The sequence below is a fragment of the Odocoileus virginianus genome, chromosome 20 (genome assembly GCF_023699985.2).
Source record: "Odocoileus virginianus isolate 20LAN1187 ecotype Illinois chromosome 20, Ovbor_1.2, whole genome shotgun sequence".
Taxonomy (NCBI): domain Eukaryota; kingdom Metazoa; phylum Chordata; class Mammalia; order Artiodactyla; family Cervidae; genus Odocoileus; species Odocoileus virginianus.
Genome location: NC_069693.1, coordinates 22,713,272 through 22,734,941, shown reverse-complemented (window position 1 = coordinate 22,734,941; position 21,670 = coordinate 22,713,272). Strand labels below are relative to the sequence as shown.

General features: G+C 46.3%; 1 protein-coding gene across 2 annotated transcripts in view; it reads left to right on the top strand.

Moving 5' to 3' along the window:
* ZFHX3 (zinc finger homeobox 3) overlaps nucleotides 1-21,670 on the top strand; it is a 249,726-nt gene that overhangs the window by 208,637 nt on the left and 19,419 nt on the right. For both annotated transcript variants that reach the window (XM_070451077.1, XM_020888547.2), the window contains exons 6-7: nucleotides 13,816-13,949; nucleotides 14,103-14,303. In XM_070451077.1, coding sequence (XP_070307178.1) covers nucleotides 13,816-13,949; nucleotides 14,103-14,303 — 335 coding nt within the window. The remainder of the gene's footprint in view (nucleotides 1-13,815; nucleotides 13,950-14,102; nucleotides 14,304-21,670) is intronic.

Below are 21,670 nucleotides of genomic sequence, written 5' to 3'. Positions count from 1 at the left end.
AAGACTGTGTCCCGGTTCTCCTGGTACTTTCCAGGTACTCCTCAGGCTACGTTAAGCTGTAACTGTGAGGCAGGCACCAGTCTCCAGCTCATGCCCAGCCGGTGAATGGCTCGTGGGTACCCATCTCCACTGCCCTTGGGTTGGCCCCTGGAAGCAGGGGGCCATGCTCAGGCCAGAGGCAGGTGCAGCTTCATCTGCTGATACTAACTTGCCATTGTTTTCTGTGTGTCCTGCTTTGTGAGGAAGAGTTAGGCAGCACTGCCTTATATACATTATTTCATTTGATTCTCACCTCCTACTCTGTGAAATACAATAGATTCTGGAAGGACCCACTCCCTTGTTCCCCCTTCCACCATTTTCCAGATAAGTAAGTGGAGTCCCAGAGAGCTCTAGCAAGTTGCCAGAAGGCATACAGATGGGTTTGGGTTTGCACAGGGGCTCTTCCATACATTCTAATATGGAGTGCTAAGTTTGCTATACTCCTCTCCAAGAATGCTTTTTCAGTCTAACTGTTTGATCCAGTTTTTACTCCCATTCTGAGTGTAGAGAGTAACACTCACTCTTCTAAAGTGGTGCAGTGGAAAACAGTAACATGACCACCACCTGTACATTCAGCTTGAGTGGGGCTGTCAGCCATGAATGTGCCTCATAGTAAGACAGCGTGATGCTCAGTCTGAAAGCAGGTTGGTGAAATGGAAAGACCTCTATAGGTTTGGAGTCAGGAAGCCCACCAGTTAGTGAATGACCCGGCCTCTGGGAGGCTTGGATGCCTCCCCTTGAAAACACAGACAAGTGACACCCATCAGCTGCAACCTGGGTTCCATGATGGGCTGTGGTGGCACATGGACAAGCCCTTGGTAGACACTTGAGAATTACATCTACTCAAGGCAAGTGTGAAGTGCTCCTCTGGGTCCCTGGAGCGTGCAGGAAGGGTCTTTGAAGCAGAGCCTAATGCACAGCCATTTCCACCATCCAACTCTGTGGTTTTCTCTTTTAAAACGTGAAAGTGATCGCTTGTTCTCTTTCAGCAGTGTGGATTTGAAAGTGTGTGCTGTAGACTGAAGAGCCCCCAGTGTCAGCAACTGAACAATAATTAATGCAGTGATTATCCAATCAATCATTAATTGCTATAAATTAAGTGATATACAATTAATGTGATACTTTATCACCAATTATTAGGAGAAAAAATTGAACTCTTGGCAAAGAATCATGGCAGGATGGTTATTTAAATCTTATAGCTGCCATGGTTTCCAGGCTTGGAGTACTAGGCCGGGTCTAGTTAAGCTAATCTGAGACAGGATGACTGAGCATATTAGTGCTTTAAACAAACAAACAAACAAAAGATGGGGCAATAATCCAACTTAAAATGACAACATGGTAACTTCAGAAATCCCTTACTGAAGTTCATGTTTGCATTTTTGTAACATTTGGAGTTAAAATTGTAGTTAGGGCTTTGCTCTTCAAGGGGAATGGCCTGAAGGGATTTTATTTTATTAATTTTTTTCAATCCATGATGCTCACCTAACACACAGCAATTAGTGCAGCGGAGCATCCCTGATTTGAATCTATGGAAGATTGCTATTAAAGGGGGGTATTAATGGGCTGGCAAGGTCTGGACGACTGTTGGGGAAAAGTGTGTTTATGGAATATGCTGCTGGCAGGCATGATTTCAATCGGATTTGACATGTTTAACATAAATGTATAGTGTACGGCTCTTGCTGCGTATGAATAATTCCTGCAGACCCACTGCCTTTCTAATTACTGAGGTTGAAAAAAAGCAGGTCAGGCACATCCTGGTGGAAATCTATTACCAGCCCTCCCCCTCTTCTCACTGTTGTTTACAGCTTTGTATAAATAGGAATGCCATTGTATGGGGAACTGAGTGCCTGAAATGTAATCTGTGGCAGAGAAAGGAAAGAGGCTGAAACAATACTTTTAAAAAAAAATTGAGTTCATAAAGACAAAAGGAGGTATGTGCTGAGAGGAATCCTCTGTGCTACAAGGAGGCAGAAGCCTGGGGCTCACCGCCTTGGTTCTGCCACTGTAGTTATGCGACCTCTCGTCTCTAGAGCTCCGTTTCACAGTTTGTAAAGCAGGCGGTTTGGACTCGGTGGGTTCTTGGATTTCTGGGACTTCTTAAAACTGTGAATGGAGGAGGGACAGTTGTACAGTGGTGTAGAATCTTGGAGAATCTTCATTCCTAAGGTCTGAACGCTCATGACTTGCGAGGATGCTCCTGGTTTCCGGCTAGTGGAGAAAGCATGGATTAGGAGTAGATTAAGAGTTCACACGGCCCCTTAGTCTTTTCCTGTGGTCGGCCTTTCTTGGTAGGACAGTCCGCGGGGTCGCAGAGAGTCGGACGTGACTCTGTGACTGAACGACAGAAACAGAACACCCTCGCTCTCGCCTGGCCCCGGTCACTGGGCACATCACCCAGACCGTCAGAGCCGGTGATGACGCTATCCCTGGGGGAATCTTTGGAGACTCTCGTGTTACCTCTGAGTGGATCCCCGTGTCCCAGCCCGGTCGCGGGCTGGAAACCAGGCCCTTCACCACCTCTCCGAAAATCATTTTGGTCTGATTCTGTGTCCTTTCGGAATCTGGTTCCATCTCTCTACCAGACCCTAAAATAAATTTGTCTTTGCAGTAGGCTACATGAGAGGGAATGCTGGGAGCCTGGTTTGCATGGCCCCGCTGTGGTTCCCATCCTTGCTAACGGAATCCATTTTTGGTTTTCCATTTCCACACGCAGATGGGAATTGTGTGGCTAAGTCAGCTTTTCCCTTCCCCCATCTTTTTTTTTTTTTCCAGGCCACTTTCAGTATAACTTGAAGGCTTAAGTCACTGCAGACAGATTTCTGTCTCACAGTTGAAAACAAACCATTTGAACTATTTTTATGTTGAGAAGCAAAAATAGATACAGGGTATGGTGTATATCTGGACTTGCCTGAATTCCAGTAATTCAAAGGTCTCAGCTTTGAGAATTTATATTTAAGTCATAAGAGAGATAGATACCACATCAATTGAGCAAATACTCTTTGTGCAGATGTGGGATATGCAAAAAAAAAAATAGTTGGAACTCACTTTCTAGAAAGGACATCATATGCAAGCATATAACTATGGTAATGGTGTGATGAGAATTATCATCAAGGTATAGTTAGAAGGCAGTGACCCTGGAGATGAAGGAGTAGATTGTTTTCATGGCTGTAGAAAATAACTTATAGGTTTGTCTGTTATTCCTGCAACTTGGCCATGTTAATCTTCCTGCTTTGTTTCAGTGTTAGGTTTTGTCCTGATGGGGGAAGCACCTGTTATTAGAATCATGACCATGTTCTAAAAAAAAAAAAAACACACTGTAGTGCCTTTTTCATGGGATGTCAGAGCACTTTCATTAGGTTCTCACATTCTTCCCCGGGTGCAACATTATCTTTACTTATCAGGCTAGAGAGCCAAAACTCATCAGTGGGGAAGTCCTGGCTGTCAGATTTGTGATCAAACAGTGATTTGCCTTCTGGGTCAGGCTATATTCCCTGGATTATAAAGCTGAAGAACCACATGACATAGGAGTGTTCTCTTAACTGTATGAAGATTGGAGAAGACTTGAAGATCCTGTTTCATCCTGTTTCTCTAGTTGTCAAGCAGAATTGTCAGCTCTTTATGGTTAGAGGCACATGGCATTCATTCATATTTTTGTGTGTGTTTTGTTTTTTAGAGACATTTCTTAGTGCTGCTTTAGGTTTACAACAAAACTGAGAGGTAGAGAGATTCTGATATACCCTCTGCCCCATCCCCAATCATAGCTTCCCCCATTATCAACATCACTCACCAGGATGGCACTTCTTTAACCAATGAAAAACCTACACTGATCTATCCTAATAATCCAAAATTTACAGTTTACCTCATGATTTACTCTTGACATACATTCTGTGGGTTTGGACATATGGCTATCACTGTAATATCATACAGAGTGTTTTTATTGCCCTAAAAACCTTCTGTGCTCTACCTGGTCACATGTCCCCAACCCCACATATGCATTTTTGTAATCTCCTAGCAAGTACTTAATACTGTCTGAATATTTCATTAACAGTCAGCTGGTGAAATAGCATAACCATAAACACTTTTCAAGTGCAAGTTATTCTGTTCTGTGCCTTTTAGATATGAAGCCCACGGGGTGAGTAGGAGTCTGCCGCGTCGATTTACGGAAAAGGTGGATGTAGGATGCCTGTGCTTGTCCTTAGAGCACTCACCCCTCACCTCTGGTTCTGTGGCTGCACATGCATCTGTGTTATTTCCGAGAGATGCTTCTAAAGATGAGACTCATCGTAACAAATGTTTGTACTCTCACCATGTGCTTGGCTCTGGTGGGCTTCGTGTGCCTCATCTCTCCTCCTGGCCTCCCAGAAGCCCTGTGAGTGGACACTGTCCTCCCACCATCAAACGTGGAACCTGGACGTCCACTGTAGTCAGTTGAAATGCCCAAGTTCACACAGCAGGACTCCAGCCAGGTCGTAGCAGCCCTGCAGACTGTGAGCTCTGTTCCTTACCAAGGGGGCTGGTGCCTTTGTGTAAAGAAAACTTGGCCAGGGAAGACAAGCATTCTCAAGGAGTCCCCCGCGGTACCCTTGGGCCGTCTCCCCCACCCCTTCACACACTTGTCCCTCCTGGGCCCTTGGAGGCTGTGAGCAAACGGAGCTGGGGGGTGCGGCGGAGAGTGAGAAGCTGTTTGGTGTGGGCTCCCCGCTCTTGTGTGCAAACTCCGGGGGGGACATCTCCAGTCTGCTCAGTGTTGGAAACCCACAGGGGGAGGGGGCTGCTGTTCCCATTTTTCAGACCTTCCAGGGATCTGAGTCAGTGTCTTTCTGCCCCAGCACAGACTGTCAAACTCCTGCAGCCCTTGGCAGGTCCCAGGCAGGTATATATGTCGGGGGGCGGCAGAGAACTGAAATGCGGGGCTCTTCATGTCTGTCACCATGCTGGACCCAGACTGTGTGTGTTACACGAGTGCCGTCTCTTAAAATTTAGTGAAGTATCTTATGAAGATAAAGATAGGTTTGAAATGGAGAAAAAACCTGGAAGAGTATCCTTCTACCCTAGTCTCTGGGAGCCTATGCTGCACTGGGGCTCAGAGGCCCTAACTAACCTCATTAAGGTTGGATCTGATGCGGGTGGGCTGAGCTTCTGTTAATTAACTGTGGTCTGGTCCCAGCATGACCCACATCGTCTCCTGTTTTGACCTACATCTCACACCTCTGGACTTTTTGCTGTCAGTTCAAGCGTCTCTAAGGTTCTCCCTGTTTTGGTTTTTTCCCAAGTCCATGGTTGTCACAATCTGCAGTGAAGCCAGAGGGCAGAGTGATGATGCAGAGCCCAAGGTACCCCCAACTGGGCACTGTGACCGCAGCTGCAGGGGGCATCTGTCCACAGCCCAGCGGGCTCTGCCGGGAGAAGACAGCAGAGCTGACCAGAGCCCAGAGGCGGGCAGACGGATTTGATACCTCCCAGTGAGGAACTGGGTCTTGGCCTCTTTGGTCCCTGCCTGCTGGCCCAAGCCAGGCTCCGGGTGGCAGCCCCAGGCTCAGAAGTTATTATTAAGTACCCCGACAGCTGCTGTTGGTCTAAACGAAGTGGTGGCTGGTGGCTGGTGGTTCATTCATAAACTTGACACAGAGGGAGCAAGGTATCTTGAAACTGAACTGTGGGATGGCCTTTTGGGAGTGCAAATCAGTGTAGTTAAGCAGCCTTATGCATATTTCAACATGGAATTAGTACAACAGATTGATGCCTCTGATGTGGGGCTTAGCGCAGTGTTTTCCCCGAAGATGGAGACAAGCCACAGCAGCCGGCTCTCAGCACAGACCCGCCACTGCACCCTGGCTGCTTGCTGGGACGGCGTGGCGTGACCCCCGTTCCCAGAGTGCTGACTTGAGGACACGGGCCAGGGTGGGCCTCTGCACCCTTCCCAGGGCCCAAGCCAAGGGAGCCTTGGCTGGTGTGGCCTGCACGTGCCAAGACCAAAAAGATGCTGCCTCCTCCTGCAGAGTGGAGAGAGCCTAGAGGCATTAGTCCTGCTCACAGAGGTTCTCCAGGGCACGTGGAAAGACCAAGACTTGATAGCAAGGCAGCCTGTCGTCGTTCTGGGTTACACAGCTGACAGAACATGTGGAGGTTACTCCTTCTGAATTGCTGGCTTTGAAAGTGTATTTGTGTTGGCTTAGAGCAGGCACATTCCCTGAGGGACAGCCATATTTAATCTTTCACCTTTGGCCTGAGGGGGAAAAATCGAGCTTTGAGACCAGGCCTGGATCTCATCCCCACGTGTGGATGATGAGAGTATCATTTGCAGCAAGAATCATTTGAAAGTGGACTCCCTGATTGCCCGCACCTGCCAGGCCCCCGTATTTCATTCTAGTCCCGCCGAGAAGTGGTATGATCCCTGCCGATTACAGAGAGCTTCACCTCTGACGGTGGTTCTCAAGAGTGTGATGGGACCATCGGCATCACCTGGGAACCCACTGAAATGCAGGTTCTCTGAATCAGACCTGTTCCAGGGGGTGGGGGCTGCCTTCTGTGTTTTAGCAAGTTTTCCAGGGGATTTCTGACTCACTTGGAGTTGAGAAGTTGGGGCTCTGGTCTCTGTGACAGGCGTGAAGTTTGAGACCTATTTCTCCTTTAGCTGGATGGCAGACCTCTGAGTCCCCGGCATGTGAGGGAGGGACTAGGCTTTCCTATAAGACAGAAGTGTGCAGAGGAGACACGAGTCCTGTTCTGGCCAATGGAATCTAGATCATAGGAATGGGAGAGGGGAGACGTGGTCATGATGAGGAGTGATCAGAGACCTAGCACTCTTTATCTCAACCCTGGTTAAAAAGTAACACTTGGTGAAGGGGAAATAGACCTCCCTGTACTATTCTTGAAACTTCCTATGAATCTATATTTCCAAATAAAAATTAAAATAACTACAGCAAAGAGTTTCTAGGATTTTCAAGGTACTGAGCTATCTCTTTCACCTTCAAGTTGGTAGAGAAAACTAATGAGCCATTCCCCAGCAGCAGTCACACCCGTAAGTAGTAGAACTCAAGTTTTCTTTGAAATCCTCCATGGAAACAGGAAGCTGTACGTGGTGAGTCAGGGAGGCCTGTGTCCTGCCCCACCTACCTAGGTGTGCTCATCTGCCTTTTTGAGTAGGTGTCTGAACTTCTCTATCTAGAGATGTACAGAAGCAGCGTAGCCTGCAGTTACTCAAACTGGGACTGTGTCGTGAATAGGTTTTTCACCTCACCAGGCTGGATTCTAGGACAGAGTTCTTGGGGAAGGGCGTTAGCCGGGATGTAAAGACCCCCGCTGGCTGTGCTAGCGCTCACCTTCGCCTCACATAGTCTCCTGTTTCCTCTTTGAAATGACTTTAAGTGCTCGGCTGGAGGCAGAATGAGAACCATGCATATTCAACGACTAAGTTGGCAGCACAGCAGACCATTTAGAGGAACTGTCGTTCTCTACAGTAGGGAAGGGAGAGAGTTTAGCCAGATCTCCGGCCACTTATCAAGTGTAGTGGCTCCGCAGGAGATGCGGCACGAAACCCTAGCCTCTGCTCTGGGGAGGGAATTGCAAGCAGACGGCAAGAGCGGCCCCGCAGCCAATGACGGTGCGGAGCGCAAAGCGTCCTCTGGAAACCATGCACTTCTGCTTTCTAGAGGGGAGTGTGGGGCCTCTGAAAAGCTGGGTTGGGGGGCGGGGGTGGCCGTGGAGAGAGCTCACTGCCCCTTGCATTGTATTTTTGTTATAAGCCGAATGACCATTTTCAGGTCTGGTGAAGCTTCTGTGACTAGCGTGCTGGGGTCATTATCTCAAACTCAAGCATCAAGTCTGGAGTTGTACGAATGTGTTTTTGTCTCCTTAGTCAATGGAGATAGATAGGAAAGATTGCTGTAAATTTCTGGGGCAGGTGGCAAGCTGGTTTACGGAACACAAGGCGATGAGAACCTCTGGCTTACGGAAAGTAGCATGAATTAATAATCATTTAATTGGCTCCTCCATTATGTTGCTGGTTTGGGAGATGGAAGTTTAGATGGAGGGGCTGTCAGTGGTGCTTTAGCTCAGAGTCTGATGGTTGAGAAGTGGGGGTGGTGGCTGCCTTTGGTCTTTCACAAGGATGGCACTTGAGGCAGCCTCCCAGGCCTTCACCAGAAGGAAGAGGGTCGGCACTTTGGTGGAACACCACTTCCACCATGCCATGAAGAGAGGAAATGAGCATGAAGACCCCCGCTGGCTGTGCCAGTGCTCACCGTGACCTCACAGACTCCCGATGCCTCTTTGAAATGACTTTAAGTGCTCGGCTGGAGGCAGGAGGAGAGCTGTGCATGTTCAGTGACCAAGCCGGCAGCAGAGCAGACCCTTTAGAGGAACCATCGTTCTCCACAGTAGGAAAGGGAGAGAATTTAACCAGATCTCTGGCCACTTACCAAGTGTAGTACCTCCGTGGAAGATGTGACACGAAACCCTAGCCTCTGCTCTGGGAGGGGGGGAATTGCAAGCAGATGTCCAGCAGTGTGGACGCTCAGCACATGTCCTGATCTCCTCAAGGGAGGACTCTGGCCAAGTGCAGGCCCGTGACAGAGAATGTCCACCACACAAACAGCACCACTGATGTGGTGAGCGGAAAGCAGGTGAATTTTGCTCATGAAACTAAAATTTCTGGTACTTTTCTTTTGATTATCTTGGAGGGCGAGTCAATGTCTTGGGTAATGATTAGAGAAAACCAAACACTGCGTACTGTAAGGTCCCATTTCTGCTCCATTGCCATGTTTTCTTCAGGTTTCTTTGTCAGGAGGCAGCAAATCCCTGCCCTCCTTGGCTTGAGTTGTACAACCACCTCACTAGGTGAGAAAGCCTGCAGGCTGTCCATGGTCTCGTGAGTACAACTCTCAAGTTTTCTGCCACCAAAATTTCAATGACTTGGATTTTAGTTTATTAGTGAGGATTGGAATTGGGTGAGAATTTGTTCTATAAAAAGTGGTTTTATCAAGTCAAGTTAAAGGGGCTGTGTATTTCTACCATACCTGACCACTTGATAAGCCCCCTAGATGATATTATTCTTGCCTATTCTTCACAGTTAAGTCACCTTCCGCCTGAAGCCCCTTACTAGGCTTGTTTTGATTATTCTGTGTGCTTAGGACAGAGTAAGACCATGTGTTCAAACCTGCAAATAAAACTTGCATGAATTCAGATCAGCTCTCTTCTGTTCCTTGCTCCCTCTAATTAATATGACAGGAGAAGTAAATTTTTAAGTAATTACTTTTAGAGGTTGAATACTCCCTAAGCAGATACGTTATAAACAATGGATACCTGTTTGTTGGTGTCACAGAAGTGGTTTTAGTTTTTCCTGAGGAAGCCATGCACTGACTACTGTCTTTCCCTTTGAAATGAAATTCTTCTGCTGGAATGTAGAGGAACCTAAGAGAATAAAACAGAGAGTCATGAATCAGGTCTGCCTCCCTCAGCATCTGTCTTTGTCAGATACAGTGGCCAGCGCATCCCAGTTTTAGGGGGAATGGTGGTTTTTGGCCCAGAGATTGATTTTGAATTTTCTGTCCTCCATAACCACCATGCGCAGGTCCTTTTTGTGCCTCACCAGTCAGTTGGGTGGGGCAACCTCAACTCCTGACAAGTTGAACAAGTATTTTGTTCACTCCTTCGAAAGTCTGCATGGTAAGGAATCCACAGCTCACATTGGCAGGCTGTGGTTGGGGTTTGACCCAGCATTTCGCTGTCCCAGCATCCCTCTTGCCTGGCTTTACAGAGTATGTCATCCATGGCGCGTGCACTCGCGTGATTCCTGGCCATGTTTTTAAACCCTTTGAAGTGCCAGGAGCCCAGCATGTTGCCTGTGGAAGATTCACTGAGATTTAACACAGATTTTCGTATGACACAGCTGCCAAAATGAGGAAAACTTGCTTTAACCAGCAAAGTAAAAAATACCACCCGAGGTTTTGCACAGTATAGATCCAAATATCCACATTTTCATAGACAGTTGAATTTAAATTCTAAACACTTTAATTATAATTTAAAAATAATATAACTACATGACAAACTGAGGAAATGGGGAAAATGGTCTATGATGCCATCACCTAAATACAGCAATCATTTTCATTCAGTCTTTTTTCCTAATCCCTATTTTTTACAGAGCTGTATCATGGTATAATGCACATTTTATCTTTTTTGTTCCTTCAGATTAACATTCTCAAGGACTTTTCCACATTGCTGCATTGCTATCATATGTAACCTCATCTAATAGTGAAGAGGCTGTCGCATGGTTTACTTAACCATGCCTTTTTGTAAAAGATCTAGATTGTTCAGTTTGGCTAACTGAACAGGTGGCTAAAATCCACTCCTGTTCAGTTTGTCTTTGTTGAAGAAGCCACTACAGGTTGTAACCCTTCAAGTTTTGACCAGTATAAACCAGTGGTTCCAGGCACTGTTTAAAATTACAGCTTGTCTCTGGATGCATGTTTGTATCTTACTGCTGTGATGTCATAGTGGCCTTCAAGTGACCACTAATTAATTTTTTAACAAATAAAATGTTTTCCAGACTTGTGACATTTCTTAGAATTTTAAGTTAGACTTTTGGAAAGTCTTCAAACCACATTGCTTTCCCTTTTGGTATTTGCAGTACCTCATTTACTGATGGCCTACAATGTATGCTAGTGACAGAACTGAAGTAGGAACTGACTTTAGGACTCTGGCCCTTGAGAAGTTGTTCAGAGAGAAGAAGCTTGAGAAAAGGTTAGACTGTCATGGCCAGCAGTAAATCCTGTTCCAGCCTGCTGACGGAGAACTTGCACAGCTGTTTGCCCATCTACAGAAATTTTATAAAGGCTTTGGCACCATGGTTTGATAGGGACGGACATTTTAATGTCTGGGGTCAGGCTAGGAGGATGCCTGTCAGCCTCATTAACCTAACTCTTTGGAGCATTCCCCACATCACCCAGGGATGCACAATGGAATTATAACTGGGTGTTAACAGATTCTGATAGGAGAAAGGAACGGCTTTATCTTTAGAGAAGAAGCCTAGGTGGCTAACATCCACTTCTAGACAAATCTGATCTAATAAAAATGCAGATTGCCCCAGATAGAAATGAGATGAGCCCTGGAAGTTTTTACACCAGTGGATGCAGGGTTTCGTATTAGAGCAGGGCTGCTGTGTTGTTCCAGAGAAAGAGGAATGAGTGAGTGAGTGATTTTATTTTTTAAAAATACTTTAGAAGGACTCCTTAGCTTGAGCATACAAAGGAAGCCTTTAGAATTCCAGAGCAACATGAGAGTATGGTGGTGGGGTGGCGGGGTGCGGGGGGAGATAATAAAAGTCCCCTTCTTCATCCAAAGGGAAGAGAAGAGTGGCTTCTGAAACCAGGATTCTCACCTCTGCAACCCCTTCACAATCCATCACACGTTCAGCACTGAAGGAAGAGGATGGACCCTTCGGTCATATGAGGAAACTAATGCTGCACTGGGTTACACTGGGTTTGCTTTTTTCAGTGAGTGAGGCGAGTCTTGTGGTCTCAGCCTCCTACTTGTTCACCCACACTGCCCGTCAACTGCAGTCATTCTGGGCAGGGCAGGGGGGTGGGTAGCACAGATGGAGGGCACTGACAAGGTGGCATCGTTGTCCTTTAAAAGCAAGTCTTGTTTCAGGTCAGGCAGACTGACTAAAAAGACGAAGATGGGTGTTCACAGGAGAATTCTGTATCCTGGCTCGCCCCTAGAGGAGGGGAGAGCATACGGCAGCTCCTTCCTAACTGTAAGCCCTGAATCCTACAGATTGGAGGTGGAAGTGAGGACGGTGGAGGATGGCTGTAACAAACAGGCATCTGAAGTATCACCTAATGCCTCCACCACTACCACCCTATCTTTAGGAGGAATTTGAAGAGCTAATGCATAGAAGACAACCAATAAGCAAAAATGAAAAATGATGGAGAATAAGGAATCTTCTGGGGGAAGGAAGATCTCAAGTCCCTGAAACATTAATTAAAGACTCCTGTTGTGGGAGTGTGCAGGCAGCGGCCCGTCACATTCAGAGTGTCTAAAACCCGTGACACGGGGTTTCGAGGGATCAGGTCTGAGGGGGTCTGGGAGATGGAAAGTGGGCCATAGGGGAACCAGACTAGAATGTTACAGCACCTAGTTAATCGGCAGCCAGTCCATCACATTAAATATCCAGCCGTCATGTATTACCTTTCAAGTGAAAATGAATAACTCCCATTAAGAGCAAAATGGGTTTGAAGTCGATTCGAGACAGATTAAAGTACTGTTATGAATGTGTGTGTTGGGAAGAGGAGGAGGGGTCTGTATGTAATATGCTTGTCCTTGTACTTTTTAAATAATAGATGTTCTACAAACTTATGTAGACCAGGTTACCAAGATACTGGGGTTAAAGGTCACAAGATGTGCATTCTGGGAAGAGCATCCACTTCCTGGAATACTTCCTGCATTTCACTTTTTTTTTTTTTTTCAAAATTATTGTGTGGCCTTATGATTTTAATGAACAAAATTGATTTTTTACAACTGTTTATTAAAGCACACATCTGTAATGACAGCATCTTGTGTATCCACGTCAGAACAAATCTCAAAGCTGGAAACACGTATTGGGTAACTAGACTGGATGAGACAGAAAGCAGTCTGACCAAAGAGTAGAAATGAGGCTTTCCATACCAATGACTTCTACATGGAGTCAGATGATTTTTCAGTGAGGGCAGCAGGCAGTGGGTATGTCTTATCTCGCTACCATTTTTAGGATTTTTCTTCTTGCCTCTTGTAATGAGATTCTGAAAAATGGAGTTCCCATCCAAAACAAGTGAGAGGGCCAGCCTTAAAGCTACTGACCAGGTTTTGGAATGACCAGATGTGACCACTTGAGGATTTGTGTTTATGCGAGAGGAGTCCTGCTTATTTATCCTGGTTAAACCTTGTTAGCCCAACTGTTTTCTCATCCAAATCTTACAGATCTCTTTCCATGATTCAGATAACTCCTTCCACCACTATTCTGTACCCACTGTTTGCTGCTTAAGTCTCAGGTGACCCTCCTCCCTCGTTAGTGTTTTGTCTTTTTGGTGACATGGGAGGTGAGAGGGCATGGTCTGGGCAAGCAGATAGGAAACTCTCTCTCTGAACCACCCACTCTGAGTAAACTCTTGTGTCTGGAGCATTGGCTCGTTTCTAAGTTGGATTGACACCCTGCCTAGTTCCACTCTTAAGTTATGTCTCCCTGCCAAAAGTGAGTTGCTGAACCAAAGCTTGATTTTTTGCATGTGAAGAGATACGTGCAAAAAAATCAAGCTTTGGTTCACATTGATCAGGTCTCCTTTGATTTCAAGACCTGTGACAGTAAAGTTGGGAGCATATCGTTGATTACATCTATGAAAGTCTGTCTGGTTCTTGGGTTGACTCGTGGTTGGCAGAGCAGTTGGTGAGACTTCCCCAGCCACTCTCATGAGCCAGCAGGTTGTGTCTTGATTGGCGGGGAGAGGGGGTCAGAACAGACTGAATGTAGGTTTATCCAACTCAGAGCTTTTCAGTCCATTTCTTCACCTTTTTTCCTTGGTGTTCAGTTGTTAAAGTTGTGTAGTGACAGAAATTCATAGGCAACAGAAAGCAATGCTTGCTTCTTTCCCAGTGTGCCCAATAAACCCATCCAGATGCTCATTCTCCTTTAACTTGGGTGTTTCACAAACTATGAATGAATGTTGACTCTCACCCAGCATGCACCCTCTGGGAGCTGGCCTGGCCTGGCTGCTGGGTTACATCTTCCGCTTTTCCTTCCAGCATCATCAAGCCAAGCAGAGAAGGAGCTGACAGATTCTCCTGCAACCTCCAAACGCATCTCCTTCCCAGGTAGCTCGGAGTCCCCTCTTTCTTCAAAGCGACCAAAAACATCAGAGGAGACCAAGCCGGAGCAGGTGAGGCCCGGAGGGGCTTTGCTGTGGGAGAGTATTTCAGATACCTGAGGGGAGCGGGATGGGGAGTGCAGTCTCGGGTGGGCAGGCGTGGGACAGACACTGTTGCCGCGGGGACCGCAGAGTGAACCGGCGGGGTGGCTGTGTCCCCCACAGATGTACCAGTGTCCCTACTGCAAGTACAGCAATGCCGACGTCAACCGGCTGCGCGTGCACGCCATGACGCAGCACTCGGTGCAGCCCATGCTCCGCTGCCCCCTCTGCCAGGACATGCTCAACAACAAGATCCACCTCCAGCTGCACCTCACCCACCTACACAGCGTGGCACCCGACTGTGTGGAGAAGCTCATCATGACGGTAAGGCGGCCGGGAGCTGCACCTCAGGGCTCTTCTCTCCCCAGGGGTCAAGGGTGACACTGTGACGTGGACAGGATGCTGTGCTGCTGGATGCCAGAGCCAGGGCAGAGTTGGAAATGTCAAAGGTGGTCCTGTGACCTCTGTCAGCCTTAGTCTTGGTATGACCGTGACCCAAAGGGCTCTGTGTTCCCAGCATCCCTCATCATCCTCTCCCCTCCAGATGCAGAGGCCTGGGGGGAGTTAACTGCAAGTTGTTATTCAGGTTCTCCAGGCCTTTACTGAGCAAGTCATATTCTAGGTTGTTCTTAGATTCATTGTTTCATTTCATCCTCACAGCCACTCTGTCTAAAAAAAGGCCTGACGCATTTACATTATGGCTGAAGAAACTGAGGCTCAGAGAAGTTAATTGGTGTGATGCCACTTTTAGGTGGCAAAGTTGAGACTTGAACCCAGATTCTCCCACTCTAGGAATGCAGCCCCGTGATAGGGGAGTCCCTCGGGTGGATGCTTTCGTTCTCAAGGCAGGAAGATGCTCAGTTGGGTAGTACGTGTCGATTCATGAACAAGGGCTTTGCATTTTGAACATGAAGTTGCTCTACCTGTGGGGCATGGCTCTAAGTGGCCACTGTAAACATGGCCCCAAAGATTAGTATCAAGATTTAAATATAACATAATGTGAAAACTTTTCAAAATTCTGCAAGTGATACTAATGTTTGTCCTAAGTCATGTTTAGTCATGAGGAAGGAATATACATTTGGTGCTGCGTCAAGGGAACTTTAGCGGCCAATGGGAAACTATGGTGACTTATGTGCTTCAAGTGTAACTTTCCATGGGTATTTTCAAATAGACTGGTGAACATGTTGAAAGATTCTCTGTAAGTGGAAACTTCTTTTGTGGATGGTGGGTTTCTATGTTACAAGTTTCCTGGGAATTCCCTCCAGCCTTGGGATTTTCCTCAGGCTGTCATACTGGGTTGGCCAAAAAGTTCATTTGGGTCTAAGTAAAACTAAAAGACACATTTTTCCATTTTCACCAGAAACTAATGAACAACGTATTTCCTAGCTGAATGAACTTTTTGGCCAAACCAGGACTTCCCACAGCTGACCTGGAACCGTGGAAGCCTAAAGAAACAGGAAGAGATGTGAAGAGGGAGGCATTTTCAATACATTATTCTTTTGCTTTGGTGGTTATTTTTCCTGTTTAATATCACACTGGTCTAGGAAATGTGAGCCTGTAGTAATCTGTATGATTGGTTTACATTAGACAGTGTTTCATTTATATATTCTTAAGGACCAGTATATAAATTTTATCTCAAACAGCCATTGTTTGTCATATTAATTCTTTTATTTTTATTTATTAAAAAAAATTTTTTTTTATTTTTAAATTTTTTTCATTTATTTTTATTAGTTGGAGGCTAATTACTTTACATTATTGTAGTGGTTTTTGCCATACATTGACATGAATCAGCCATGGATTTACATGTATTCCCCATTCCGATCCCCCTTCCCGCCTCCCTCCCCACCCCATCCCTCTGGGTCTTCCCAGTGCACCAGCCCTGAGCACTTGTCTCATGCATCCACCCTGGGCTTGTAATCTGTTTCACCCTTGATAATATACATGTTTCAATGCTGTTCTCTCAAAACATCCCACCCGCGCCTTCTCCCACAGCCTCCAAAAGTCTGTTCTGTACATGTCTCTTTTTCTGTTTTGCTGTTTGTCATATTAATTCTTTTATAACAGCAACAGTGTGGTACAAGGTATCAAGTCTGGTGATCATTTGAGTCTTCTTCATTCAACAACAGGATGTTACTGCTGTGTTTACTTGGGTACTAAATTCCTAAGATACTTGGGGGTGTTACTCAAGCAGTGATTCTCAAATCCTTTTTGGGGGAGACTGGTGAAAATGATTCAGGAGCCTTACTGGGTATTCTATGCATGCTAGTTTGACATTCGTTATTAAGAACTCTTTAAAGTATTGTGCATGTACAAAATTTAAAAAAAAAAATTTTTGCTTGGCTGCACCAGGTCTTAGCTGCAGCAGGATCTTCAGTCTTCATAGTAGCATGTGGGATCTTTAGTCATGACATGCAAACTCTTTTATTTGTGGCTTGTGGGATCTAGTTCCCTGACCAGGGATCAAACCCAGGCCCCCTGCATTGGGAGCGAGAAGACTTAGCCCCGGGACCACCAGGTACGTCCCTACTCGTACAAAATTGTGTGTATAATGCCAGGGAGCATAAGGATACCCACAGTTCACTCATGGAGCCAGGTTAATAAACCCTGTTTGAGAAGACTTCCCCAAGAACATAATTGTGTAGGAGAAATGTGCTCCCTAAAGGGGCTGTGCTTGGCACCTGTTCAGAAACCCCTGTGTACCTACCTCATTTTCCCACAGCACACAATGGAGGTGATTTCTAGACATTTCTGAAAAAGTGTGCAAATTGTGGGAAATGTGCTGACTATAGGAAGTTCATTTGCTAGCAACAGGAGACAGTTAATGGATTCAGAAACAGAGTTGAAAGCTGTGGGAACTGTAATCATGTAAGGGTTTGACGTTTGACTGAAGATGTCTGTAAGGTCAGTTTGGTACCCTTTCTTTGCATGAAGATGGAGTTACTGCATGGCTGTCGGTACTGAACTGGTTTCTTAAGTCATCAGGACGTTTTGCGTCGAGCTAAATGAAGCCGTTCCTTTTCCATCCTTTAGCAGGATCAGCAGGAAAAAGAAAAGTAGCCAAGGTTGGAGGGCAGTTTGTGGCCGTGCTTTGGGGTGAACCCAGGCACCCTATTTGAGGACTGGACTGCTCATCTTGGTCTTTACCCTAACAATTAAGTAGTTGCCACTGTCCTCCCTCTGAAAACTATGGTGTTAAAATGAAATTTTGAAATTGTTTTACAACTGTTTATAATGAACCTGTGGTTAAAATCATGCCCCTGGAGGCTATTTTTATGGCAGTTTTATTAGAAAACTGTCCAAGGGGAAGTATTGGTTAGACTTTTTGATGGTATATCTGTTTGTTCCTGGCCATGTAGAGCAGGAAACTCTGAAAACAGCATGATGAGATATGCCCCTCAAATCAGAGCTCCATTTTCTAAACTGTATCATTAAGGAATGGTCAATGTCCAGTCATTCATCCTCCCAGAGGAGAAAGTTATGTCTGCTTTATCTCTGAGTGGCTCAGATGAATGGCAGTGAGAGGAGTGAACTTCTTCCTTGCCAGATGGTTTGACTGAATGCACTGCCTTTGGTGCAGACTAGGAAAACCTGGCACAGTCTACCAAACAGACACCTCCTGGCAGATGTGGGGTGTGTCCATGGTATCTGAAGCTGTAAATTCTGGTAAATATTTTTTGCTGTCTGGGTCCAAGTTCTCAGGATCTGGCTTGAATTGGGTTTCAGTCTCTCTAAAGTAAATTCCACCTTGATAAATGGAAATAGATTACTTTCTATACAATGTCTTTCCGTTCAGTTGTAAATGGAGAGTGTTTTGAGGAGGCTTCATTTAATAATACCTTATCAGACAGCTTTCAGGAACCTGCAGTGTCTAATATGTCTGTTGCTATGGTAACAGCTGCTTGCTTATGCTCTGCATCTCATATCTGTGTCCTCCATGGGCCCCCTTCTTTTTACCGATGAAGGGGCTTGAAAAATATTCTCCACCGGGAACAATTGCAGCTCTAGCCCTCTGCTATGGAAACTGCACCCACAGCACTTCATTCTGCTGGGCCTGTGAGAAACAGAGGTCCAGAGGGTGTCTTTACACACATCATAAGGAAGAAGGAAAGCTATAAAGCTTAAGGCAGTGAGACCAGTGCCCCTCCAGGCCCCACTGAGCGGCTGGCCCCCGACGCCAGTAATACAGCAGTCTCACCTAGTGACAGAGAAGTTCACGTCTGAGTCAGTGATGGGGGTAGAGGAGCCACTGCCTGTGCCACCTCTTTTTGTTCACTTTTCTAGGGGAGGAGCGTTGAGGGCAAGGGGGCCCGGTTTCTAGCCCCTAAATGAGAATAGGAAAGACCACCTACAATAATTTTCAGTGGTCCTGAACTACTCTAATTGATCACTGTCCTTCTAAGTGGCAGGACACACCACTGGGATCGCAGAGCATTAACACAGGGAAACTGTCTTTGTTCCTCCATCACTTAGCAAAGTGTGACCTCATGGTGGGGAATGGGGCTAAGTCTGGAGCAGCCAGCAACACCTTTCTCTAGCCCTTCATCTTTGTTCCCTTCAGTAGTTCTTGATTATCCTGTATGTTCTGTACATGCACTCATTTCCCCTTCACAGCTCCTAGACCCACGCTGCCTGCAATTCCACAGCTCCCGCCCCCCCACACCTCACCCCACCCCACAGCTCTCTGACTCCTGTGATGTTTTCGGTCAGCATCTCTCTCTGTGCTCACCATGTGCCTGTACATCTGCGTCTCCAGACCAGGCTGGCCGCTTGGCACCCCCTGCACCGGGGCTCTCAGGTGGCCACTGGCCCTGAGGCTGTGGCACCCACTTGGGTACCAGCTCTCACTTTGTCTCCATCTCAGAGGAAGGTAATGAAAATAATCGGGCTTCATTAATTCCAAGTCCTGTGAGATGATAGCCATTTGGAGCCTGTTTGCCAATTAGATGGTCTAAATTAGAAGTGACCTTGGTATACTGCCACTGCTTGCCTCTCTGAGTCTAATGAAGCTTTTCTCTCCAATTCGGTCTCCTTCTCAGCTCTCTTTTCTCTCTCTTCTGCTGTATGTGTTTGTGTGTATGTGTGAGAGAGAGAGAGAGACAACTGTTCATGTGTTTCCTGTTCTCCCACCTATCTCCTTTTTTCAGTCTTTCTGATTCTTAGGTTTTTAAAATCTGGTTCAGGGCTACATTTATTTCTCACCCACATGAATGTTAATATTGCTCTACAATTTTTCCTCATGAGTTTTAAGTTAAAAAAAAAAAGCCACATAGATGACATTTTAGAAGGGAAACGAGACAGAGAAATGGCCCTCTGGACACCAGGGTCCAGCGCCCAACCTGGCACAACTGGAAGGCAGTTAAAGAAAAAAAAACCTCTGAGGCTTTGCTGCCAAGTAGTGCCTGGCTTGCTGGCTGCAGGCATGCAGACAGCTCCTGCATCCTGGCAGCCATTAAGGTCAGAGGAGGAAGTGAGCAGCTGGACCCTCACTGGCACCATCAACTATAGATCCCCCACCAGCTAGAATGCTAAGGTCTGGAAGCATTGGCTTTTAAAGAATAGGACCAATGCCTCATTCACCAGGTGTACAGACTAGCCAGGTCTCTGTTGGGAAGGCCTGTGTCTGAGGTTCTGTCTTTCCCTCTGTCACCATTCCCTCTTTGTTTCCCTCCATCTGAGGCTCTTCAGTCTGTTGATTTTTTACTGAAATGTGAAGGATTTCAGTCTCTTTGGGAGTCTCGGTTTTGGCAAACCTGTCCTTTCACTTGGAATAGTGAGTCTTTCAGAAAGCAACTCTACTCAGGCGAGCACTGCCAAGGTTGTGGGGATGAAAGTCTCAGAGAAGTGAGGTGCAATACTTGGGTCTGAGAAGATACCTTTGCTTGCCAGCATGTGGAACCTGTTGGTTGCATTGATCTAAACCTCAGGGTGGCCTTGAGGAATGAATTTGCATGAACAGTTCCGTTAAGAATTTAGCAAAACTTATATACCCCTTGGTTGCTCAAGGTGTTGTATTTGGCCATTTCACATCCATGACCCAAAGAAAGCAAGGAGTGTGGCAGCTCCTTATAATCCAGCTTCTTCCACTAAGAAAGAGTAAACATCAGCGGCCCCTCCTGGATGTCACAGTGGGAACCAGACCCACATCTAAGACTCTGGCTTTTATAAGATGAGTCCTTGAGGCTTTAAGGCCCACTCACGTCATAGAAACTTGAAAGGCATTAAATCGTAATCCTAAATAATGGTGAACCGAACAGGAGGTATTTACAAAGCCATGTCACCTCTCCTAGTAGTTCAAGGGCAATTAACTGAGTCCAGGAATTTCTCTCTAGGGAGCCTGTGATTTCCTGAAGTTATCTGCAATAGTCTGTTTGAAAGTATTTTTTCTAGGAGCCTGCCACTTTCATCAGATTTCCTAATGAGTTTATGATATCTAAAAGGTTAATTATTCTGGATGTGAGCTTCTTGGGCCCAGGGACCTGGTCTTGCTCTCTCTCACAAGCAAGTGGCACAGGGACCTTGTACAAAGTTTAGTGTATGATGGTCAAATGAATGGACAAGCAGAATCACTTGAGGCCCTTCCTTCTCATCAACTGAGTTGTTCTGGAATCGTTTAAGCGTGACGATTTTTCGTATCAGTGTAGAATGCTTCTACTTCTATTGTCATCATGAGAATTGCTGAAACTTGAAGATTCCCAGCATCAGTGCAGAACTCCCCATTTCTCACTCTATGTGAGACCTGTGTATGTGTTTGGAAGGTTCTGTCCCTGCTCAGATGATACTCTGTTCCTGTGTTCTCATCAGCTCTGCAAACCTGACTTGGCTCAGAGAAGCAGGAAGAAGGCGTGTGCTCTCCAGACCGCCACCAGTCAAGAGAGACTCAAATTCTGAGGAAGTCATTGCTCTAAGAGATTGAACTTTCTTAGCTGAAAAACTTGGACTTTTAGTTAAAAGTCTGTTTTCATACTCTTAAGTCCCCTTTATACATTACTGACAAGTATGGGGGAATGTAATTTAACATACTCATTGTGTACGGGTGTAAGATTACTGGAAGAATCAATCTACATGGATGTTGATATAGGACAAGTAGGTATTTGGACTGATGGGGTGGTCTTGCCAAACCTTAATCTCTTTGTTTGGCATTTGAGTCTGTGGTTGCGGGTGCTGGGACAGTGTGTGTAATGGCATCCAGTGCTTGGGGGGGTCTGCAGCTTGGACACATTGGGTGAGGGAGAAAGGGGGCTGGTTATACTGTGGGCAGGTTTGGTCCCTTCACCTGCCAGCGTGCTCCGATGCTCCTCGTGAAAGGAAGGGCTTTACAGAACTGTGCTTGGCACTGGTGAGTGACCGCCTTTCCCAGGGACCTCCAGCCTGGCTGGGGTGGTTTGAGCTTTCCATGCTGCGTGGCCACCAGCTCTGATTGGGAGACAAGGGGTGCTGAAGAACTCTGCCCTTGGCCAACTTCTGTCATCTTCTGTGAGCACAGCTCCTCAGTGAGCCCTCGGCAGGACCGTACTTTTGGCTGTTGACCAAAAAAGCGTGGAAACTTTGAGTGACAGGGTTGAGAAGTTGGGAGGAGGAGGAGTGGACACAGACACAGGAACACTTAACGCCCAAGAGCTTACATGGGGTCTGTCCTGCATAGCAAAGAAGCTTCCCTTGCAATCTCTCTGTTCAGACACATGAGCGGAGAG